Genomic DNA, 23,626 nt, shown 5'->3' on the forward strand with positions numbered 1-23,626 from the left:
TAATTTAAAAAGAAATAATAATAATTAGACAATGTACACCCCCAAGCGGCAGTGTGAGAACTATAGCAATGACTTTTCGGTTGCTAGTGTGATTGCAGGGTAAGCTCAGACAAAGTTCAGTAAATGTCATCAGGTTTCATCACTTTGGTGACGGTTAATTTGTCTGATGAGGAGAAGGTCAGCACCTGTGTTTCATCATGTTTGATCTTGAACAGCAGAGAGAACAGAACGTGCTAGAAGTCAAGGGCCTCTTTGGTTCTGTTTCGCTCTCTTATCTTTCAGACAAAGTTCTTTTCCTTCAACCCCAATGGCTGTAATTTCTTTCTTCTGCTTTACCTATTCCCTGTCAAACCCTGCATGCTACGAAAAACCAAATGAATGCCTTCTATGTTAATGGCCTAGCAACACAAGAGTGCAGGTATAGATATGAAGGTATGTTTCGATCTGCATGCTTTTACAATTTAACCTCATCAAGAGAGCCATGGTTGTAGCCATTTAAAGCAAAAGTATTATGATTATTGTATATTTAAATTCAGCTCTGCATTCAGCATTGGTTTGAGTGGTTAATGTTCAATTTTTGTATAATGTGTATTTACATTGAAAAAACAACGTGTCCACCTTTTCACTTCATTACTTTACATAACATCACATACACTACATGACAAAATGTTTTTGGATACCCAACTATCACAGCCATATATGCTTTTAGAACATCCCATTCCAGATTTAGTCTCTGCTGCTGTTATAATATCCTGAGAAGGCTTTCTATAAGATTTTGGAGCATGGCTGTGGGGATTTGCTCATTCAACCACAAGAGCATTAGTGAGGTCAGGCACTGACTGAGGCCTGGGGTGCAGTCAGCATTCCAATTCAACCCCAAGGTTCAGTGATGTTGAGATCAGAGTTTTTCCGCTCCAGACTTAGCAAACCATGTCTTCATATGAGCATCATCATGCTGGAACACGATTTGGTCCTTCTTAGTTCCAGTGAAGAGAAATTGCATTGCCACAGCATAATAAGTCATCCTATACAATTGTGTGCTTTCAGCAAATGTTTGGGGAATGTCCACAATGTTAGTAGGAATATTTCAGATTTGATTAGCATATCTGAGGTTAGTTGTAGACATGTAGAAGAGTCATTTCTACAGAAACTACAAGTAGTTTTTCACTAGACGATTTATTTACTCTAACCATGACTTGAGTAAGATTACTGCTACTGTAGTAATAATTCACTTGAGAAAATGTAAAAGAAAACCACTTGCCAATGGTTTTACATTCCTGTTTCTACTTAAATCTTACATAAAAGGTTTTTTGGCTTCTTACATTTCAGGCATTCCCATTCATCTCTGGGAGCTAATTCAGTCTGTCTCAAACACTTGAGGAGAACTTCCTATGTGAGATGTTTGCTTTTCAAGTAGAAAAAAGGTTTCTATGTAAGAGACTGGAACATGGTATCTGACCTAAACACACTGAGAGCTCTGAAGGTACGAGGTGCTCGGTTCCGTCCTCTTTCATTTCGGGGATGAGTCATGAGCCTCAGTTCCTCAAATAGAGCAGCAGGAGACAGGAAAGAAAAACACACACAGTATGTGTTTAACAAGACTTTGTTTTGTCTGGGATGATAATGTTGTGCAGTGTTTTGTCTCTGGCAAGACACATTTCACTTAAAGAAACTGTCATATGTGTATGACAATGGGCTGATCTGATAGTTCTGGTAAGTTAAGTTGTCTTTATTTGTCACATATACATTACTGCACTGTGAAATTCTTTACCCATCCTTGGGGGTTGGGGTCGGAGCGAAGGGTCAGCCATGATGCAGCACCCCTGGAGAAGGGTGGGTTGGGGGCCTTGCTCAAGGGCCCAACAATGATAGAATTTTTATATATTATATAATGGCATGATGTGATTTAACTGTTTATACTTACTTTTTGATGGATTTAATGTTACTGTGAGACAAAGTTCCTGTTAACACTTACATTATAGCAGCTTTAAATGCTATACTTGCTCCATCAAAGTCATCACATTCTGTTACATACTGTAGTATCTTTTCGTTCATTATACTATTTGCTTATGAGCCTGTAGAACGTTTCAAAATGGATTTCCGCAATTCTTTCTTACAAATAATTTGGCTGTTATGGAAATGGCAGATTAAAGCGACGAGGCGTTTTATGTGCTCCCTGTGTGTTGTTTAGGACCACCAAGCTGTAAATGTTGCCATTTGCTGACTAAAGTGAACATTAACAAGAGTCTGAAAGTCAAAGACAATAACACAGACAACTGCGTTTTCAATTCTAGTCATTACTTTTAATGCCACCATAAAGACAGAGCATTAGAAGTAATGAAAAGCTTCAATCTCATCAAACGGCTAAATAAAGTCAGAAGCTGTATTGTTACTCAAATGGATTTGCATGCTAATGAATGAACGATGTTTCATAAAATGAGTTACAACAATGTGTTTGTGTATGGCCATGGTTTAAGTCTTAGTGTGGACCTTCTTGTTCTGAGAAGTATAGGAATATCTGACAGTTTTAATTTTGTGGGGACATTTGGGTGGTCCCAGTATGAATAGTAAGACAAATGTTTGTGTGTGTGTGTGTGTGTGTGTAAGAGCATTCTGTGGGGGCTTTTTGAAGTCTTTAATGAGGAGAGATGAGATGAAAGCCAATTACAAGACTGTCCACATACACTGCTGCTTCAGCACACACATGACTAGGACATCAGAGAACCCGCCTACTCGTCTGCAGAGCAAGAATGTAGCCTTTATTCCTCATCATTCAGTCATTTGTGGGATTTATAAATCCTTGAGTAAAGTCTTTATCACACTTCAACACATCTTCCAGCTTACATCAGGTCCCTACGTATAGCTACATTGTGCTCATAACATTCACTGCTCTTAAAACAGCTAATAAAGAATGTTTTTGCTTTGTTTTGTCTAACAGCAAAGTTTCTGGGGAACCACCTGCTAAGTTACGGCCAGCACCTTACCTTGTCATTTACGGCTGAATCAAGTGAGCTGTTGCCCAAGATTGTGACTGTGGTTCTTAAAGGATCTGGACTGTCAGTCAGCACTGACGTGTTCTCGACACAGTATGAAGATCGTGAGACAAGCCACACCCCTCGTAACATCTTCACACTCAGGTATGTGCCTAAGAGTTTATATGATGTATTTGTACCTTGGGATATGAATTCATTTATTTGGAAAATCATTCGTAAGACAATGAACTTAACCATAAAATGATGTTAAGATACTGTATAACTGTAACTGGAAATTTATACACATAAATAAATAGCTTTATTTCAATAACACGCAAATTTAATGAAAATAACTGATCATGTGACCGAGCTGGTACTTCTCAAGTTACAATGCCCTTTACAACCTACTGTACTACTGTGTATTCAAAACGTGTAGCCAAAGACACTCTGGTGGTCAAAATCTCTTACAACCATCTTTTAAATTAAGCCACATTAAGTGGGATTCACTCACTATATTCTGCTAAAGCTAGCGGTGTCGCAATAGTCATTTGCCATTAACTGGGAAACAGATTATACTTCCAGTTAGTAAAAGTTTTTTAGTGTTCCATTTGAGATGATGGGCTACATAGTACATCGTGTACGTGTGTCATTTGGGATGCAGCTAGAGGTAGTGTTCCCGAAACCTTTAGAAATCTGTTGGGAATTTTTTTGGTCTGCAAAAACATTTACACAATAAAATAAAAGTTTAGTGCACTTACATATAGCTTCTGTGTGCTTATTTTGAATTTGGGTTAAATAATAGTGTTGGTCTGTTTCTTGATTGATTTCTGAAAGCTAGAGCTTTATTTGAAGTAGGTGACAGGTTTCCACTTTATACCCCATCCATAGAATCAGAAGTTATTTCTTTCTTGTTTATTCGAACTCTTTAAATCTGACCATGACCGAAACCAAACCGAAAAAGTTTTCAAATCTGTTTATTCTGAAATTGTCCATGTGAAGAAATTTTCCCATTCCACAACACATTGAAAAAACATGTAAAAGCATGTTTGTCCTCATCTAGCAGACAAAATAGTAACCAGGAAAAACTACCTATTGAGACCAAGAAAATGTGACATAAGAGGCAAGGAAAGTTGAGATGATAATAGAAATAGTAACAGAAACAAATAAAGAAAAACAAAACATACAGGAACAGAAATTGTGTGCCACTATGTGTGATCACATGCACACATTCAGAGAATTCATACTCTGTTACTATCATGTGTCACCTATAGACCGATCAGAGAAAGAAGAAATAAAGCTGAAATAGTTGAGACAAAATTATCAGGAAGCAAGAAGTGCCTCCTTAGAAGGGAGTATTCACTGTCTATTCATTAGCTTGTTGCCTGATTGTGTTCACCTGTTTCACTATTTCATGATTCTTGATCAGTTTAAATTTTTATATTATCTGACACCACTGATAATCTCAGCCTTCTCATTTCTGGTCCTTAATTCTGTATTGGCATGTATTAAGCCAGCCTTGCATTCTGCACAAAAACACAACATTCACTATCTCAAATCTCTTGTTATGCAATATGTAGGAAGACCTTTATATGGAAGACCTGATGCTTTGCATCAAAAGCATTACTGTGTATTCTTTTGCATGGACATAAACTCAAACTACACACACCTATACAAATTTTTCAGATCTCAATAAACTTTTTTTTTTTTTTATCGATAGGTTAACCGAAACAGAGATGAATCCATTGCTCACTCCATTTGAATTTCGACGTTTACTCAACAACATGACTGCACTACACATCAGCAATGTGGGAGGACTAAACTGTGAGTGTTGATTTCTTTTTAAGCGTCTGTTTTTGCAGGTGTTTCCAAAATAAAAGCAATGCCTACATAAGGTATTTTAATGAGTATCGTAATAGATATATTAATAATTTATTAGGATCATTTAAGTCTATTGAAATATAAACTCTAAGCCTTAAAGCAAATTCTGTGCTGTTTAATATAAACAATCAGAAATGAGCCTACATTCTTGGTGCATTAAACATTTTCTGTTGAACAACTGGTAATAATCTGGCAATGAGGCTTGGATTAAAACATAGAATTAGAAATCCTGGACTAAGTTTGGAAACATGACCAGATTCTGCAGTTGGACTTCAAGCTGAAACATAGCCCATGGGCTGTTTTGGGGTTGGTCTGCACAGCATAGCAGAGATATTGCATTTTGTAGTGATTTGAGCGAGAAACCACCTGCATGCCGATTGCAACAGCAGAATATAGACTCAAAGGATAAAAATACACATGAGCATGCACAGAGCTAGTCTTAAAGGTTTCAAGACTGATATAGAAACATGCTGTAAGTACTATTGTTTCTAGGTCTGAGGTAAAACTGGCCGTAAGGCAGAATCCAAGCCTTTAGATGAGTGGTAGAGGGTCAAGCAATTGATCAGTAGCCCAACAGTGGCTACTAGCACCTGTGTGCTAACCCAGAGCTAGCATTTTGATCCAGTTTTAAGATACAGTCAGTTGACCACAGACACAAGTCAATGGCTGTGCCTCAATCAGCAGTTTTTGTTTCACATTTATTGCAGGGGCTCAAACTTTTTGGAACCAGAGACCATAACTGATTGAGAATTCTGAGTTATGATCTCCATTGCTGCAACTACATTAAAAAATAATAAATCATGCACCCCACCCTACTGCCCCAAGCTGTGCTTCCCAGACCTCACTTTGAAAATCGTTGGGATAACGTTTCTGGAGCTATTTAAGGCTAAAGAATTTTTACATTTTGATTTACACATAAGTGTAAAACTAAATTTCTTAATATGAACTTTTTGACTTAGCACCAACATTTTGCACCCTGGCCCTTGTCCCCACTCTGAACTACATGAAAAACAAAGGGAACTCCTCATCAAGGAAAAGCACAAACATGTGCTCCATGTGTACATGAACAGAGACAGATAGCTATGAGAAAAAGAAAAGTACTAATGGTGCATGTCCCAAACTAATCCTTGAACAACCTTGTGAGGTCACACACCACCCAAAGGCTTTGGAAGAGAAATAGCATTGGAAACGAAAAAGCTTCTATTTCACTGCCATTGCACTGTCTCTCCCACTGGAAATGGATTATTAGGCCATTATTATTCATTTGTCAAATGTCCCATTACAACCCTGGCTGCTTTGTTCTGCAACACACACACACACTGACAGCTTGAGGTACTGCTGCATGAACACTACCAGAGAGAGATGTGCTGGTGTGTGTGTGTGCTTTTCTCTGCAAGTTCCTATATGTAGCAATGGCTAGGAACAATCTCCTAAGGTTGAATATAGCACTGTAAAATGGCTCAACAGAAAGTATACATCTATGCTGGTATGTAGCCATATGTAAGAATGGCAGCATGGTCTGTGTGTGTGTGTGTGATATCACTTTATCATTATTCATAAGAGCTGTGGGTATGTAAGGGAAAAAAAGACTCTCCTCCCCCATGTTTCTCCTCTGCTCCCTTCAGCCTATACTGATTAATTGATCTTCACTTCTTTTATTTATATACACGTTGAAAATTCACTCCGCAAGCATCAGCACCCTGAATGAGAGAGAGGTAAAGAGAATAAGAGGGTTAAAAAAAAAAAAACAAGAAGGTGAGAGTTGGCTCTTGGGAAATGGTATGAATTTGCAATCTGCAGAGCATGTTGGTTATTCAATAAAGGGCACAGATTTTCAAAGACTGGAAAGTAGAGATAGAGCCGAAATATAGAATACATTACAGAAAGTCATTAAGAAACTAAATGAATAACAATGTTGAAATGCATAGGCTGTGGATGCATGCTGCGTAAGAGAAGATTCAGTAAACAGAGAAAAATCTGATGGAAATGTTTCAATTAAATATGATTTTGCTATCATATATAAATAGGTTAAATTAAATGAATTAGAATATGTAACATAACCAAATGAACCAAATAAAATCCTTAACATTTTTCAAAATTCTGAATAAAAAAATAACATGCATTTAACCATTCAAAAATGTTTTAAGGTGTTTCAGGCAACAGTATTTTCACAATGTGTTGGGCTTAAATAAGTAAAAGGATTTAAAGTAACAGGGATGCTTTTTTTTTTTTTTGTAGCACAAAATTACATAAATAACCAAATGTATGAAATGTGGCTAAATAGCATCCATGCTAAAGGTGGCATCAGGGCTTAGTGGTTAGCAAGTTTGCATCACATCTCTTGGGTTGGGGATTGATTCCCTCCTCTTCCAAGTTTGCATGTTCTCCACATACTTCTGGGTTTCCTCCAGGTTCTCTGGTTTCCTTCCCAGTCCAAAGACATGCATTGTAGGCTGATTGACATCTCTAAATTGTCCATAGTGCGTGAATAGTTATGCGAGTGTGTGTGCAACTGTGCTTTGCAATGAGTTAATATCATGGATTTTCCCAACAAATATTACTTTTTTTAATGTTTAGATTTGTATTGTGAAAATTCATCAGTAAAAAAAATCATCTGTAGCCTCACCTCAATCCTTTAACAATAGTGTGGATTTGATCCTTTGTTATATAGAAGTGGGCATTAGTCATTTGATTCTAATTAATGTTTTATTAGGTATGATTTTATTCAAGATTAGGTCTTGCCATTAAAGCAAGATTAGGTCTTACCATTACCATTAGGTCTTAAAATATAAACCCTGACTCATTACTCTCTCCTCTACCTTACTGGACTGGATGAGGTAAAAAAAAACAAAAAAAAACCTTCAATTACATCACTTATTCCCTTAACAGAAAAAGGTTTTGTAAATAATTTAACACCCAACAGTGGATATTTATCTGTATCTGTTGTAAGGACATTACCTACAATGCTTCTCCACTACCGTTTGATCTGGCTTGAGCCGTAGGGGCAGCCATCGTAGTTGCTCAAGTGGGAGTCAGGATTTTTCCCTGCAACCAACAATGAAAAGAATCTGGAGGGCTACCTGATAGGGGGCCTAAAGCCAGATCTTCAGTCTGTAGTCTCCTTCTCCTTGATTTTAGCCTGTTGGACTAGTCCTTTGTGGAGTATTGAAGTCAATGTTTCCAAGCGAAGATGACTGTTGGCATTTTTGTCCACTGAGGTAGGGTTAGCTTATGGTATCGCTCATGATTGGGCTATAATTGTGGGAGGGACTGATATTTTATTCGCCTGTTATTAATGATGTGCTATGTTTGGTGTATTGGGGTTTGAGTGAGCATTGTAATACATACCATCAGTACTGGAAAATCTGGCCTACAGTGTTATACAGTTAATCAGTGTTATATTTGCATGGTTTAAACCCTATTGGTAACAACTGTACCTTTGGTCCATGCTTATGAATATCATCTCACCTGTGCACTTTGCCCAAAGAGCTTCATCTTACATGCTAATACCACTGCCACACTCACCATCTTGTAGATTGTTAACTAGCTGAGTCGAGCCTCTGCTGTAACTCGGCACAACTGCATCATATAGCTGAAGCATTCTAAAATTTTCAGTGCAGCACTTCCATGGTGGAATTTTCTCAGTGGAAATTGAAGAGTGACAAAAGAAGGATGTATTCTATTAAGCATGTGACCAATGAATCCAGACTGTTATTACTTATGTTTGAGGTCATTTTTCTCCTATCAAATGCCACTGTAACTGCACTAGCAATGTCCCCCTGTGACATCAGAGTAACAGCCCAGTTCCAGACCACTGGGTACAAATCAGTACTAGAATCACTAAGCACAACACAAATATTTTTATAAAAACATACACTACATAGACAAATATTTGTGGACACATGACCATCACACCCATATGTATTCCTTCCCCAAACTGTTGCCACAATATTGTCTAGAATATCTCTGTATGCTGTGGCATTACATTTTCACTTTACTGGAACAAAGAGGCCCAAACCTGTTCTAGCATGACAATGCTCCTGTGTACAAAGCAAGCTCCATGGTTTGCCAAGTATGAAGTGGACGATCAAGTGTCCTGCACAGAACCCTGACCTCAATCCCACTGAGCATCTTTGGGATAAAGTGGTAATACAGACTGCACCTGAGGTCCTGTCACTCAACATCAATGCCTGTCTTCACTAACATTTTTGTGGTAGAATGATCAAATCCCAACAGTCATGTTCCAAAATCTAGTAAGCCTTCCTGCAATAGAGAAGGTTATTGTGACAGCAAAGGAGGACAACACATAGACCCTTGATTTTTCTATTTTGTTTTTCTATTTTCTTACCCATATAGTTAAAATTTTATTTTTTGTCATTTTATTTTTAATGTAGTTTAATATTTTACTAGATTTTATTTTATTTTATTTTATTTTATTTTATTTTATTTTATTTTATTTTATTTTATTTTATTTATTTTAGATTTTAATTATTAATCTATTTTATGAGACAGTTGAATAAGCATTCACTACATGTATACATGACAAGTAAAATTTGATTTAAATCTGGAATGGGATGTTCAAGAACAAACATTAGACTATACAGAGTGCTTAAAGTACTTAAACTCCACCCTGATACACAGTAAGTTTACAGTATCGGAATATTTTCTGATTCTTTTCGGCAGCAAAGCATGATCGCTTTTCGACTAACAAAATAAACATCTTGCCTCAAGGGACAATTATACGTATACGCTGCAGTGTGCGATTCTACTGCATTATCATTATTAGAATCATTATCCCCTGCTATGACTTACATGCTTATCTAATTATAGTAACACAGCTCAGCTCCGATAGTCATTCGCATAAATCAAAGCTGCTGGCGTGTCACTTTTGTTGCTGTTACCACGTCAGCAGCTTAAGAGTTTGTGCCGAGCATTTCTCTTTGCGGTCATATCACAGCATGACATTCGGTCAAGGTGATTAGTAAGAAATAACCTAATATTAAATGATTGCAATGTTGATGTATACATCCACCCTCTCCTTTCTTCGATATACGTCTCTACACCACCACCACCTCTGCACACATTTATTCACTCACTAACATTCATGTTTCAAATCCGCCAGCACAAATCAACTGTGGCCATAGTTTTAAGTGTTCCTTTGACCTTTTACCTATTTCTTAAAAAATCTGTAGCCTATTTAAACATATTACATTCCATAATACACTAGTTCAAAGGTGCCAGATTCTGTTATAGCTTGTGGCGTGTATGACTAACTACAAAACCCGACTGTAATCTGTACCTAGTTCTAACATAACAATTTGATCTGGCAATCAGAAAAAATAAGTCCACAAAATACAGTGAAAAACCCGACAAGAAAAAGGTTAATAAAACAAAAGAGTATTATAATTACTTTTGAGAGTGTACTGTTATCAACCAAATAAAAGTTAACTTGTTCCATATTTACAGAATCACTAGGATGGATAGACTTTTATTATTAAAAATAATTCTCACTTAAACCTTTTTTTAATACGTCTCCCAAGTGCAGGGGTAACAGAAAGGTGTTTGAATATCTTCTCAACGGAGGAGAGAGGAGATTCGAACACCTTTCTTTTGCTCACTAACATTCATGTTTCAAACTTCCACTCACCAATCATGTGCATGTCAGTTCTCATGTATGCAGAAGAGGATGGACATTGAACTTCTTTAACAATTGTAAATTCATCCTCCTTAAATAAAGCACCAAAACTTATTTCCATTGAACTCCAAGATATGTGGTGGTTGTGTGTGTGTGGGGGGGGGGGGGGGGCAGTATGAATGAATGTGCCATCTGTGGCCATTGTATTGATGTGTGAAAATCAAATCAATAAACCCATCTCGAAGATGATTGTAATTCTTCATACCCTGTGCTACTGAAATGTAACATGCCTGAGTAGCTGATATTATCCTCATTAGGATTCATGGCTTAAAGAGTGATGTAGGGTTGACTTTGTGGAAGTTCTGCTGAATTTCAGCAGCCTGGAATCATCTTTTGATCATTAAAGAGATCTTTCATGCAACGTAAGTGCTTTTATAGACTTCTCATGATTGTGGCAGATCTTTTTAATATTCAAACGGTTGAGTTGCCTTTTAAAAAATCGTATGGTTTATATTATTAATCCCATGTAGGAGTGCCTGGGATTAATACACATCCCAACCACCCCCATGGTTTCTTGTAGAACATTGTGATTAGACAAACAATAAACCTGAACTATTGTAAATCATCTAGAAATATAGAAACTAGAAACTTTCATTTGCTAAACTGTCAATGATAAAACATGGCAAATGTCTGATTAGCATACTGCAGAAAAGCTAAGGAATCATACCAAGAATCTTCTCCCATTAGATCATTACTTGCTATACAGTCTTTAAAAATGAAATCTGTTATCAGATGGTTGATAAACACTAGCTAAATATGATTTTTTTTTTCTAATTACTGTATATAAAGCAAATAAAAGCAGCAGAGGTGGTGGGTAAATATATTGTTTTAAATGTAATGTTTTTAGAACATCACCTTTCCTGGGGGATTTGAACATTTTATCAACTTTGAGTGTTTATCAAATTGAGTGGAGGCAGCAGGGGGGCATGTCAATTTTACATATAAAAGATGCTACCAAGCCCCCAATATGTTGATACATTGATAGTGACTCATAAAAAAAGAATTATTGGATTCTTTCTAGCTGCCCTATGGCATAAGTATAGTGTTTAAAAAAATGTAAATTATAGAAGATAATGGCTAATCTAATTTATTTACTTGGTAGAAGTCAGTTTGTATCCATGCTAGCTTGACTGTTATCTTATCTTAATGCCTTGGGCTCTTTCAATTTCCTGGCCTGCATGTACTTGCTTTTCTTTATGAGAGGGATCAATACAAAAGGGACCAAGCTGGTCTAAAGTCAATTAAACTCAAAATGTCTGTCACCGAACTTGAGACAACCCAACTATTTAACCTTTACTCTGATGTATGAATGCTTTTGCTTAAAGGAATGGCCTAATATATCTTCCGCTACACCTCTTCGAATGAGTGTCATTAATCTTTGGAACGTCCATGTACTAAAAACATGTTAGTTTGAAGGTAGTGCTTTGCAGTCCTCTTCCACAAGTTTCCCCGTACTTCTAACACTACTGACTCAATACACCAGCAAATAGAAAATAATTCATGGTTATATAGGAGCAGGAAAATGGGTGCTAGTGAATCACCTCTGGGAGTTCCTGGTCTAAAAGGACACAACCACATTTTTCCATTTCTTTTGCTTAATTAGATTTTATAATGTAAAATAAAGCTGCATCCCAAGTGATATACTACACGCTATGCACTTAATCATCTAGCGTATGAATTTTAAAAGGGTAATATCATTTGGAACACTAATGTAGAATCACCCATTGCTGGCTAGTTTAAGACCTTTGTACACTTTTTTTTTTTTCATATACATTATCAGCACTTGGTAGCCCTGCCCCCTTCCACTACAAAAGCAATGGTGTGAGTCTTAAGTGCATGAAGTGTCCAACATTACACAATTTTTTTTTTGTGTGCATCATCAGGGTACTTGTTTTTTTTAAGTGCATCATCCGGGTACTTGAAGTACACTTTTTATTCTTGTGAACATACAACAGTACAGTACAGTACAGTACACTATTTATACTACAAAATGCTGAAGTAGAGTGCATAGTTATGCGATTTGGGATGCATCTTGAGTTTCTTTACAAGTGTTTGTGAGTGTGGCTGATGTGAGTGCACAGAGTGTGGTCACTAAAAAGGAACAAAACTGCATATTGACAAAGGTTCACAGTGTAGACACTGACACAGAGGGCCCAGTGCTTGCAAACATGATGTGCTCTGATGTATGAACATTTCTCGATTCACTGGGACAGCTAGCTGCTCAGTGTGATGTATTTTTTTCTTCAATGTATTAGATTTAACTTGCAAATATACACCAATCAGCCATTACACATTGCTGCAGACCAAGTACACCCCTCCATGGAAACCAAATGCCAGTAGCCATTGTCAGCAGGATAATGTGTTCAGCCACTGCAAAAATTGTTCAGGAATAGTTTGTGAGGAACATGACAAAAAGTTCAAGGTGTTGACTTTGACATCCAAATTCCCCAGATCTAATCTGTTTCCGCATCTGAGGCCCTATAGATCCATAGAGGCCCTACCTCAAAACCTACACAATATTAGGGGGTTGGTTTAATGTTAAGGCTGATCAGGTTAAATTAAATATAAAACTTGTATATACAGTAGAATTTAAAAGCAAAAAAGTCTACTTTGTTTATTTATGCTGTTTTGACATCACATCGTAAATGGGAAAGAGACTTACAGTTCAATTCTCTGTTGCAGTAGCATTTCATGTCACAAAAAGTCATTGTCATGAATTCCACTATTACGAAAGAAGGACTTACCAAAGTGTAGAAAAAATAGTAATAGAAACATCTATAGTAAAAGTGCAGACAAAATTTTTAAATACTCTTTATTAAATTATATTATATTATTTTTGAATATCTACATTTTACAAATTCATTCTTGTGTTTTAAAAAACAAAAAAAATTAAGAGGTAAAAAACCAGTGCAGGCAGGTTGGAATGGGTGGAGAAAGGTATCGGGAGTTCTGTGTGATAGAAAAATATCAGCGAGAATCAAGGGGAAGGTGTACAGGACAGTGGTGAGACCGGCCATGCTGTATGGTTTAGAGGCAATGTCACTGAGGAAGAGACAGGAGTCAGAGCTGGAGGTTGCAGAGCTGAAGATGTTGAGGTTCTCTTTGGGAGTGACAAGGTTGGACAGGATTAGGAACGAGTACATCAGAGGGACAGCTCATGTTGGACGTTTGGGGTACAGAGTTAGGGAGGTCAGATTAAGATGGTTTGGACATGTTCAGAGGAGGGAGAGTGAGTATATTGGTAGGAGAATGTTGGACATGGAGCTGCCAGGCAGGAGGAAAAGAGGAAGGCCAAAGAGGAGGTATATGGATGTAATAAATGAGGATATGAAGCTAGTGGGTGTAAGTGTTGAGGATGCAGAAGATAGGGATAGGTGGAGAGAGATGATTCGCTGTGGAGACCCCTGAAGGGAAAAGCCGAAAGAAGAAGAAGAAGAAGAAGAAGAAGAAACAAAAAAATTTTTAAATTGTAATCAAGAATTTTTTTTCCTGCAAAATAGGCCAGCCCAACCTGCATTTCACACCCCATTGTGTTCATGTTTAATGATCACACTCACTGATACTGTTTAAACACCATAAGGTTTTGGTTTTTTTATCAGGTTAGCTCCTCTTTCACAGAGCAGTTTTTCAAACAAATATGAGTACAGTAACAGTATCAAGATGATAAAAGGTAAAAGTAGTCATAACATTCGGTATAAATGATAAATAACCTTGACCTGACCCTCTTACCTTCTCTTCACACACAGATACCTCCCAGCTGTCTGGGGTGACACTGACCTCTGCGATGCTGGCTGAATCCTACTCCAACATCCACGTCACACCACCTGCCCCTTGGGTTGAAGTGTGTGCCTGTCCACTGGGATTCATGGGACAATTTTGTGAGCTATGTGAGCCAGGTTTTACCCGAGATAGTCCTAATGGTGGGCCATATTCCCCCTGTGTGCCCTGTGACTGTAACCAGCATGGAACGTGCCATCCAGAAACAGGTCTGTGAGATAACATAATCCTTTAACTCCTTTTCATAATAATTTTAATTCAAATGATTACTTTCAGGTCAAAATAACTAGAATATAATCTTGTGCTTATTTTTGCTTGTTAATTAGAGAGCACGTGACGAGTGCTGGAGCTTTGTTCCAATTTCAGTAAAACTTTAAAATGGGTCAGTTTGTCCAAAACAGGACACGAGGGTGAGAGGCTTTCAAATTGTGTGCAAGCACGTCCACTCCATCAGCTAAAAACAGGATGTCATATGTTCTCTTTTTTCTTTCTCCGCACCTCCATGCCTGTCTAATTTCCGTCTCATTTTGCCCCTGTCATCTCGCCTTATTGTTTCTAGTGCCTGCACTCCCTCTCCCTCCCTTTACCCCAGTTAACGGCCTGCATAAGGAGTTGATTGCCTACATAGGAGAGCCAGAGTTCACTGCCACCTCCATCTTTCTCATTAGCTCTGTTAACCAGCCCCTGGCTAATTAATGTTAATATAGGCTACACCCGTACATGTGTGAGAGTGTGACAGAGTAAGAGAAAAGATATAAGAGAATGTGGCAAACAAATAGCAGGTCTAATGTGTTAAGTTGTTTCTGCCTGCTTTTAGGTGCAAATTACACTGCAATCAGTGTGAAAACCTTGTGTGTTATGTAGGAAACATGCTGTAGGAAAACATACGTGCAATACTTAATCCCTGTCTGTAAGGGAAAGACAAGATCAATTGGTTTGGGTTTGAGATCAAAAGATGAATGAGTCAGCTTCCACTTCCAGCTAGAAGCCTTCACCAACATAGAACATGGCACCCCGCAATTTTTAGGTGAACAAAAGTAAATTGCAGTAAATAACACTTTTATTTGTTTGCATATCCTAACTGTATCAAGTCAGTGACATCAACATACTATTGCATTCTTCTTTTGGGATGCTTTTCCTGGCTTGTACTGTTGCTTCTATCTGTGGTGAGGAGTTTCTCCCTTCATTTTCCTCTTCAGGAGGTGAAATGCTGCTCAACTGGGTTACGGTCTGTTGACTTGGCCAATCTAAAACCATCCACTCTTTTCATCTTTTTTTTTTCTGAAATCCTTTGTTGTGTTGACAGTGTGATTTAGTATTGTATTTTATTTACACCTTGGCAACAAGAAATATCTGTCAGTCTTGTGTTCCATTATTTCTGATAACTTGAAAAATGTGTGGGTTCAAACGAAATGTGCTATGTTCCAAGTTTATCACACTGCATATAAGAGGCAGAGAGAAACACTTTACATGTTGCAGCATTTTGAAGCACAGGGAAATGAGAATTGTGGCCAATTAAATACTCCATTTAACTTTTGTGGCCATTTCTAAGTGTAAGTTTGTTCACTCAGGAAAGTTAGGTGTTTCTCTGAGCAGAGACTGGGTGTTATTATTATTGTTGTTTGTTGTAATTATTATTATTTTCATAAAAATTCTTTATTACATAAATTAAGAAGCTGCTGAATTGTCATTCATGAACAAAATAAGGATCTGACTCACTGATGTCAGAGTAAAAAAGAAAGTCTTTCGTTCAGTTCGCCACCCTTTGTTGCTTACTGTTTGAAGGTTACTGAAAGAAAAATACATCAAATATATCTATGTGACTATGTGTCAGAGCTGTGAATTTTCTGACACTTAATTGCACTTGCGTTCTGATGGTTAAAACTTTCCAAGGTCTTAATTCTCCAAAGTCTGTCGTCCTTTTAAAACAGGACCATTTGGCAGAGCGGTGTATTTGAAAAGTATGTAGCACTGAGACTTATGTCTTATGTGTTGTTCATAGCATAGTCTATTATACACAAACATATCAGAATGACTAATGGCAATGAAAACGAATTCATTCACATGTTTTTTTTTTGTTTGTTTTGCCATTTTATATAAATCATAATAATAAAACTGTTTTTAAATGAATGTACTGAGACAGTGACTTACTCAACACATCTATACTGAAACTCACTGACAAAGTGTAATGATTATAATAATGATATTATTACTCATAGAAATTCGTTATTACTGAATTAATACACCACTTATCATACAATAGTGAAAGAGCTATTTATGTATACTATGCATATTTAAATACTGCTTGCCCAGTGGCCTACATTTTTACCCTAACCACAAAAATGAACTTGTAGACTGTTTGCATTTGCCCATCTCAGAGCACCATGCACACACAATCACAGCTAGAGGCAATTTAGAGTAGCCAGCCTACCTCTGGGAAGAAGGGGAAAACCTCCCTGTGACCCTGATGCTGTGAAGCGGCACAGCCAAACGCTGCACCACACCGTCGCCCTATTTTCCTGACATTAAGCAAACCTTTAAAAGTCTTGCCCCATTTCCCCGTCTTGCAGACATGCCGTATCATTCACCTACATGAACCTACTCCAGTACAAACAGGATACTTTAACCAAATATATTGACACAATTGATAAAAATGATTCTATACGTAACATATGTAGCTGTAGTAAAGGATCAGTTAAGTGATTAGTTAAAAATATTCATAGAATAGAGGCATTAGGATAGTTACAGAAGCAATACGATACTCAATACATTATCTACAAAAAAAACAACTAATTAAATACACAAATAACTTTAGCCAGTGAAAGGCATTAGAGGCTATAGACCTCTATAGAATTCCTCTATGTGCTTGAGTGACCAGCAAAAACGGCGTAACATCAGCCTAAAAAAATCAGCCAAGTCTTATTTCTCAAACTAAAATTTTAATGTGGAATCTATAGAGCATCACTGATTCTGAAATCGGATTATTAAAATGTCACTGCACTGGATTTGACAGAAGATTGAATATGACCTAACCATAGCTCTTGATAATGTATTCACTGAAACTCATCCACCACATTTTACAGGTTACTACTTGCAACAAACGTCAGAAAAGTACATCAAATATACCTGACTATGTGACGTGCCAGTGCTGTGATTTTTGTGATACGTTGTTGCGCTTGCATTATGCTAGTGAAAATACTGCCTTAAATTTCCAAGGTCTGAATTTTCCAAACTCTTTTTAAAACCTCCATCCATGGCCAGGAGTTGAGAGAACAAAAAGTGGTCATGCTCTCTGGGTGGAAGTAATGGCATTTCTCCCATGAAAGACTCTCCCTTCCTGTTAATTACAGTGACACTAACCAATCATCAGCTCATGTATGCAGAAGAGGGTAGATAGCACTGCCCAGTGTGTTACGCTGCCCTGACATGCAGCATGAGCAGCTGGATTTGCATGTATAAGAGGAAGTCAAGATTCAAGATTCAAGATTCAAGAAGCTTTATTGTCATTTCAACCACATATAGCTGGCGCAGTACATAGTGAAAAGAAACAACGTTTCTCCAGGACCTGGTGCTACATAAACATACAACAACAAGTTCAACACAAAACAACAACAACACCACAGAGCTAGGACAGAAGTTGTCTTGGCCATGTAAAGTGCACAGTGTGCAGCTAGGTGCAAACAGAGCATAGACAAGACAGTGCAAAAAAGACAATAAATACAATAAAGACAACACAAAAGAACACAGGACACTTAGCGCCGAAAAGAAATAAAAGAACATGTGTACTGGAATGTAAGTGAAATAAAATAGATAAAGTGAAATGATGTAAAAAATAAAAAAAAGTATTGTGCAAAAATATTGTGCAAAAATACACAGCAGCAGTTGAGGTAGTGCAAATAGAATAAACATAAATATAACTATAGCAGCGGATGACAGGTAGAGGTAGTGCAGTAAGTAATGAACAATATAAATTATGTGTGTGTGTGTGCGTCCACACAGTCAAGAGAGAGTGTGTGTCTCTGTGTGTGAGAGAGACAGAGAGTTAATATACAGTTCAGTCCTGAGTGAGAGTGTGTGTGTGAGAGTGTAGAACAGTTCAGTCCTGAGTGAGAGTGTGTGTGAGAGTGTAGAACAGTTCAGTCCCGGGTGTTGAGGAGCCTAATGGCTTGAGGAAAGAAACTGTTACACAGTCTGGTTGTGAGGGCCCGAATGCTCCGGTACCTTTTTCCAGATGGCAGGAGGGTGAAGAGTGTGTGTGAGGGGTGTGTGGGGTCATCCACAATGCTGTTGGCTTTGCGGATGCAGCGTGCTTTGTAAATGTCTGTGATAGAGGGGAGAGAGACTCCGATGATCTTCTCAGCTGTCCTCACTATCCGCTGAAGGGTCTTGCGATCCGAGACGGTGCAGTTCCCAAACCAGGCAGTGATGCAGCTGCTCAGGACGCTCTCGATGGTCCCTCTGTAGAACACAGTCAGGATGGGGGAAGGGAGATGGGCTTTCCTCAGCCTCCTCAGGAAGTAGAGGCGCTGCTGGGCTTTCTTGGTGATGGAGCTGGTGTTGAGTGACCAGGTGAAGTTCTCTGCCAGATGGACACCAAGGAATTTGATGCTCTTGACGATCTCCACAGAGGAGCCATCGATGGACAGCGGAGAATGGTCACACTGTGCACTTTTTTTATTTTTTGTTGTGGTACGTCATGAAAAAATCAGTGTTTATAAACAACTCTTCTAAGGGATCTAATCGTTCTCATTCACTTCCATGTACCAACTTAGATTTTTTGTTTACTTAAATCATGCCTGTGTAAAAGACATTACTTCTTTGGCAGAATTTTTCTTGTTTGTTTGTTTTTTTCCTCCAAACTGCACCAGAGTGCTGGATGTTAAGGAAATAATCACTGGTTGGTTGGACGTATTGACTGAATACGCCTCTTACTCTGAGTCTGAACAAGAGTGATAGACATACTACTCCCTCTGAGCGAACTTGCAATTCATGAACGAAACTAAGAAACGGGTAATTGTCATTCGTGATCAAATGAGGACTCACCAATGTCTGCTCGGCTGATAAAAAGTAAGTCTTTCGCTCAGTTCACCACCATTTGCTTGCTTACTGCTTGAAGGTTATTGTAAGAGAAATACATCAAATATATCTGACTACGTGTCAGTGCTGTGAATTTTGTGACACTTTGTTGCACTTGCATTATCATGGTAAAAAAGACTTTCCAAGGTCTTAATTCTCCAAAGTCTGCTCTCCTTTTAAATCAGGACCATTTGGCAGAACAGTGCGTTTGAAAAGTGTGTAGCTCTGAGACAAGCCTTATGTATTGTTCATGGCATAGTCTACTATACACAAACGTATAAAAAAAAATGGCTGACAATGATGAAAATGAATGCATACTTTTTTTTTTGTTAGTTTGTTTTGCAAATTACATTTGCATCTTCATTCGTGACACTCTCACCTGACCTTCTCTTTGTGGCTTGGACATGCCAATTTTAATAAATCATAATACTAATTCTTCCCTCTTGATAACTTGGTGTTTTCAAACGAATGTATTGAGTCAATGAGACGATGACTTACTCAACACATCTATAATGAACCTCACTGACCCAGTGTAATGATGCAGCTTACGGAATAGGCCAGTGAATTAGAGAATGAATCCTGACGAATCAAAATTGGAATCAAATGATTTGAGTCACTGTGATGAACCGAATTGTCTGCCTCTAGTTAGTGCTCATATCAGAGCTGACTGGTGAGTAAAAAGTGTAAAGTGACCAAAAACGCTTTATGGCTTCTGGTGCTTTGCCTTCATCTTTCTATTTCCCTGTTTCTACCCCCCCCCCCCCACTTTCTCTGACACTTACCAGGAACTCAGACTCTTTTAATGTGCTGCAAATTAAACCTTCATAGTTCTCGTTATGAGCGTAAAAAGCGATTAGTTCAGTACAAGGATTTTACGCTGCAAATTAATGTCAAACACGAGCTGATATGCTTTAAGAGAGAGAGAGAGAGATAATTGTGAGGCGAGAGCCAGGGAGGCGTTTAATACAGCACTTTGAGCAGAAAGGAGGAGAGGGGCGATGGAAAAGGTCAGGGCAGGTGTAAAAGAAAGTTGAAAGAGGATCAAAAGCAGAAAGACGAGTGAAGGAATGGAAAGGAAAAGCCTCGGTCAAGACATTTTTCCGTCCCAGGAGAGAAGGAGGAGCTCAGGAGCTTTATTTATTCATGAACCTGTTTAACTTCAAAGTGCAATTGAATGCCAGTTGCAACGGGCGCCGTTCAGGGCCATTTAGCTGCTTAAATCCTTTTCAGGTTAGTAAATAGAATTAGGCTTGTGATGAATCCCTGCTGAAAGTGGCTTCGCTCTGCATTAGCATGTGTGCATGCCATTCTTCATTTTCCTCTCTACTGCAAAAGTTTTTCAAACTCTTTTATACCCTATATTAGAATTTTAAGGCTTTTTTATAAAGGCTATTCAGTTCAGTTTTCCCTTTCAGAAAAGTTTACAGTGTACAAGGAGAGCTGAAAGAAAACACATCTTTGATTTTTCTATGCATGAAAAGAGCTGGGAATTTTGCTAGACTTGCAAATGAGGTCTAATTGACTATTAATTGGTTAATAGCTAATCGATCCAGTCAGCCGAGACTAGCAGAAAGAGCAGAGGAGTGGTGTTTCTGCCTGAGCGCAGCACTATTGTGGTTTCATAATTGTGATTTATTAGATGGTCTCCAGATTGTGTCACTGCCAGCGACTGAACAGATTGCGAAAATTTTGATATTTGTGGCGGGAAAAGACAAAAACGGGACGCTGCTCATCCAGCAACGGAGGACTAATGAAGTCAAGCATATGTCCTTCAGATGCATGAACGTTGTTCTTGTGCCTGTTTTTGCTGTGTATTTTTCTTCTTGAGTGTTAATTTAAGACTTGCCATCCATTAAATTAGAGTATGCAGGCAGGAGGGGGAGGGGTGTTTGGGGTGGAGAATGATGCAAGAAAAGACGGCATAGAGGAAAACGGCAGCAGTGCACACACGTGAATTTATCTTTTAAACAAATTTGTTGTGTCATGCTCTTTTTTAGTCTCTCATGCTCTCTAATCTTCTCTTTCCCCGAGCTCATGAAATAATTCAATTATACTCCGCGCACGTGAATTACAGAAAGTTGTACAGTATACATAAACACTGTCTCCAAAACAGCCATGTGCCATTTTTTTTCTGTTATAAATCTTTCATGCAGTGTTCCATGTAAACAAGCCTCACACTTCTTTATTCAACCCTGGATGCAATTCCCCCAGAAGCAGTAGTGTTTTACCCTCACGACCACCAAATATTGATGTCATATACTAATCGTGGAGACCAGCCTTGCCATAAAATAGATTTTTTTTCCCTCTATATTGTGGCTTCATATTGCTAGTGCTTACAACAGCACATATTTATGTCCACTGTGTAGCTTATTGAAACCCTTTCCTTTCTGAAGGACAGTTTGAAGGGCAACATTTGCAAGTAAAGCAAGATGAGAAAGTACAGAATCAAGAGGAAGAGGCGAATGGAACGAGAGAATGAAGGCCTTCACACCTCATCAGTCATAGAATGTCTGCATTTTTATTTCTAAGGTTATATCTAAGGGCACAGCACACAGCTTCAGAACTATCTGCAATTTGCTGTGCGGTACAATCGTTCATTCCTGAATTTTCAAACTTCTGCTTTAAAACAGCCATTATCCATTCTGAGGGAGGGGGAAGAAAATGAGACCATAACCTATTGCAAATTGCGTTGAATCTCTCATTTCTCATAGAAATGACATATGGAATAAAAGACAATTTAAAAAAAAAACAAACTTCACAACAAATTGAAAAATAAAGTAGGCATTCTTGTGTAGCCAAAACGTCAGACCGACAGCAGAAGGTCTGGACTTCATAACAGCTATAATAAATATAAACCGATAATTCATTTTATCGGCTAAGGACCGCCCAAGAGGGCGTCTGACTGACATGTAAAGTAACCAATCGCAGTTCATTTTGTTCAGTTTAAGGGCGTGAAAATGTAAAGTCAATGATATCCCTACAAAACAGACCAGTGTGCAACCATAGATCATTCATTTAAAGAAGTTGCACAAATTAAAAAGGCAATACCTTATTTGGAATTTTCTCATTTGGAAATTCCATCAAATAGCTGATCCTCATAAGCGCTCATTGTCACAGCTGTAAACATGATGAGTCACGATGACTTTGTTTCCATACAGACTGTTAAAAAAATGCAACACACACATCTCCAGGAAATCCTGTAGAATCAAACCAGATGACAAAACATGCAGTGTTTCAAATTACACACACACACACACACACACACACACACACACACACACACACAGAGTAAAACTAGAGTTAATAGGAAGCAGGTGAGCATATTAGTGCAACAACTTAATGAGGGTTTGAGACAGGACCAGAAAGTAAATAAAAATAAAAACGTGTCGTAAATCCAAATAAAAATGAGAGCAGCACTGCAACATGCGGCACTTTGTGCTGAGGGGGATTCCTACACATCCCTGTGCAAGATCAATCAGAAGTCCCTTTTCTTCAAGGGGACAAATGTCAGCAAAATACCCCCAGAGCATAACAGCACCAGCCTCATCTGTGTATATGCTTGTGCATTTGGGGATAAAAGTCCTTCAGAGTTTCTGCAGTAGCAGAAAGAGAGAAACATCTGGCTTGAAAAGGAAAGATAAATTGCTTCTCAGTCTTACAAACACTTTGTTTATCACAGCTGCAGCATTTTCATGCACAAAAGTCCCTTCTTTTAAAACACAATGGTGCAAAAAAAAAAAAAAAAAAGCTGCAGGTCTTGTAGATGAGAGAGGTGGAGATCAGAGGAGATGATCAGAGTAACTCGAGCTCTTGGGAAGGGTACAGTAACTCAATCACTCTTTACAGCCGTGGTGAGCAGAAAGGGTTTTTATATAGATGGCTTAATATACTGCATTTTTTTAATCATTATTACATAGAACGAAACATTGAAAGCCTGTATCTAAGTAATAAAGTACGGCAATATACATTAGTATAAAAGCCGCTAACAATCATCTTACGTTTTCATATAAGCAGAATCGTGTATGTTTTTTTGTAGCGTACAAATGAAGACACCTTTTCCACCACTTGAGAAGGCATCATCCTGTTGAATACACAGGAAGTAGTCAGACAGTAAGTCCCCTGCGGTAGTTGCTAGTTTCCGCATTTTCAATGATTACTTCGTATGAGAGGAGTTCAAAAAGAAGCAACGACGTAACGAGAGCAATTACTTATTTTATAGAAAAAGACA

General features: G+C 38.1%; 1 protein-coding gene across 1 annotated transcript in view; it reads left to right on the forward strand.

The window, feature by feature from the left end:
* lamc3 (laminin, gamma 3) overlaps positions 1–23,626 on the forward strand; it is a 116,311-nt gene that overhangs the window by 61,390 nt on the left and 31,295 nt on the right. Inside the window, exons 10-12 of the mRNA XM_058383655.1 lie at positions 2,939–3,137; positions 4,690–4,793; positions 14,292–14,531. Coding sequence (XP_058239638.1) covers positions 2,939–3,137; positions 4,690–4,793; positions 14,292–14,531 — 543 coding nt within the window. The remainder of the gene's footprint in view (positions 1–2,938; positions 3,138–4,689; positions 4,794–14,291; positions 14,532–23,626) is intronic.

This window comes from Hemibagrus wyckioides, linkage group LG28 (assembly GCF_019097595.1).
Source record: "Hemibagrus wyckioides isolate EC202008001 linkage group LG28, SWU_Hwy_1.0, whole genome shotgun sequence".
In the NCBI taxonomy this organism is placed as follows: Eukaryota; Metazoa; Chordata; class Actinopteri; order Siluriformes; family Bagridae; genus Hemibagrus; species Hemibagrus wyckioides.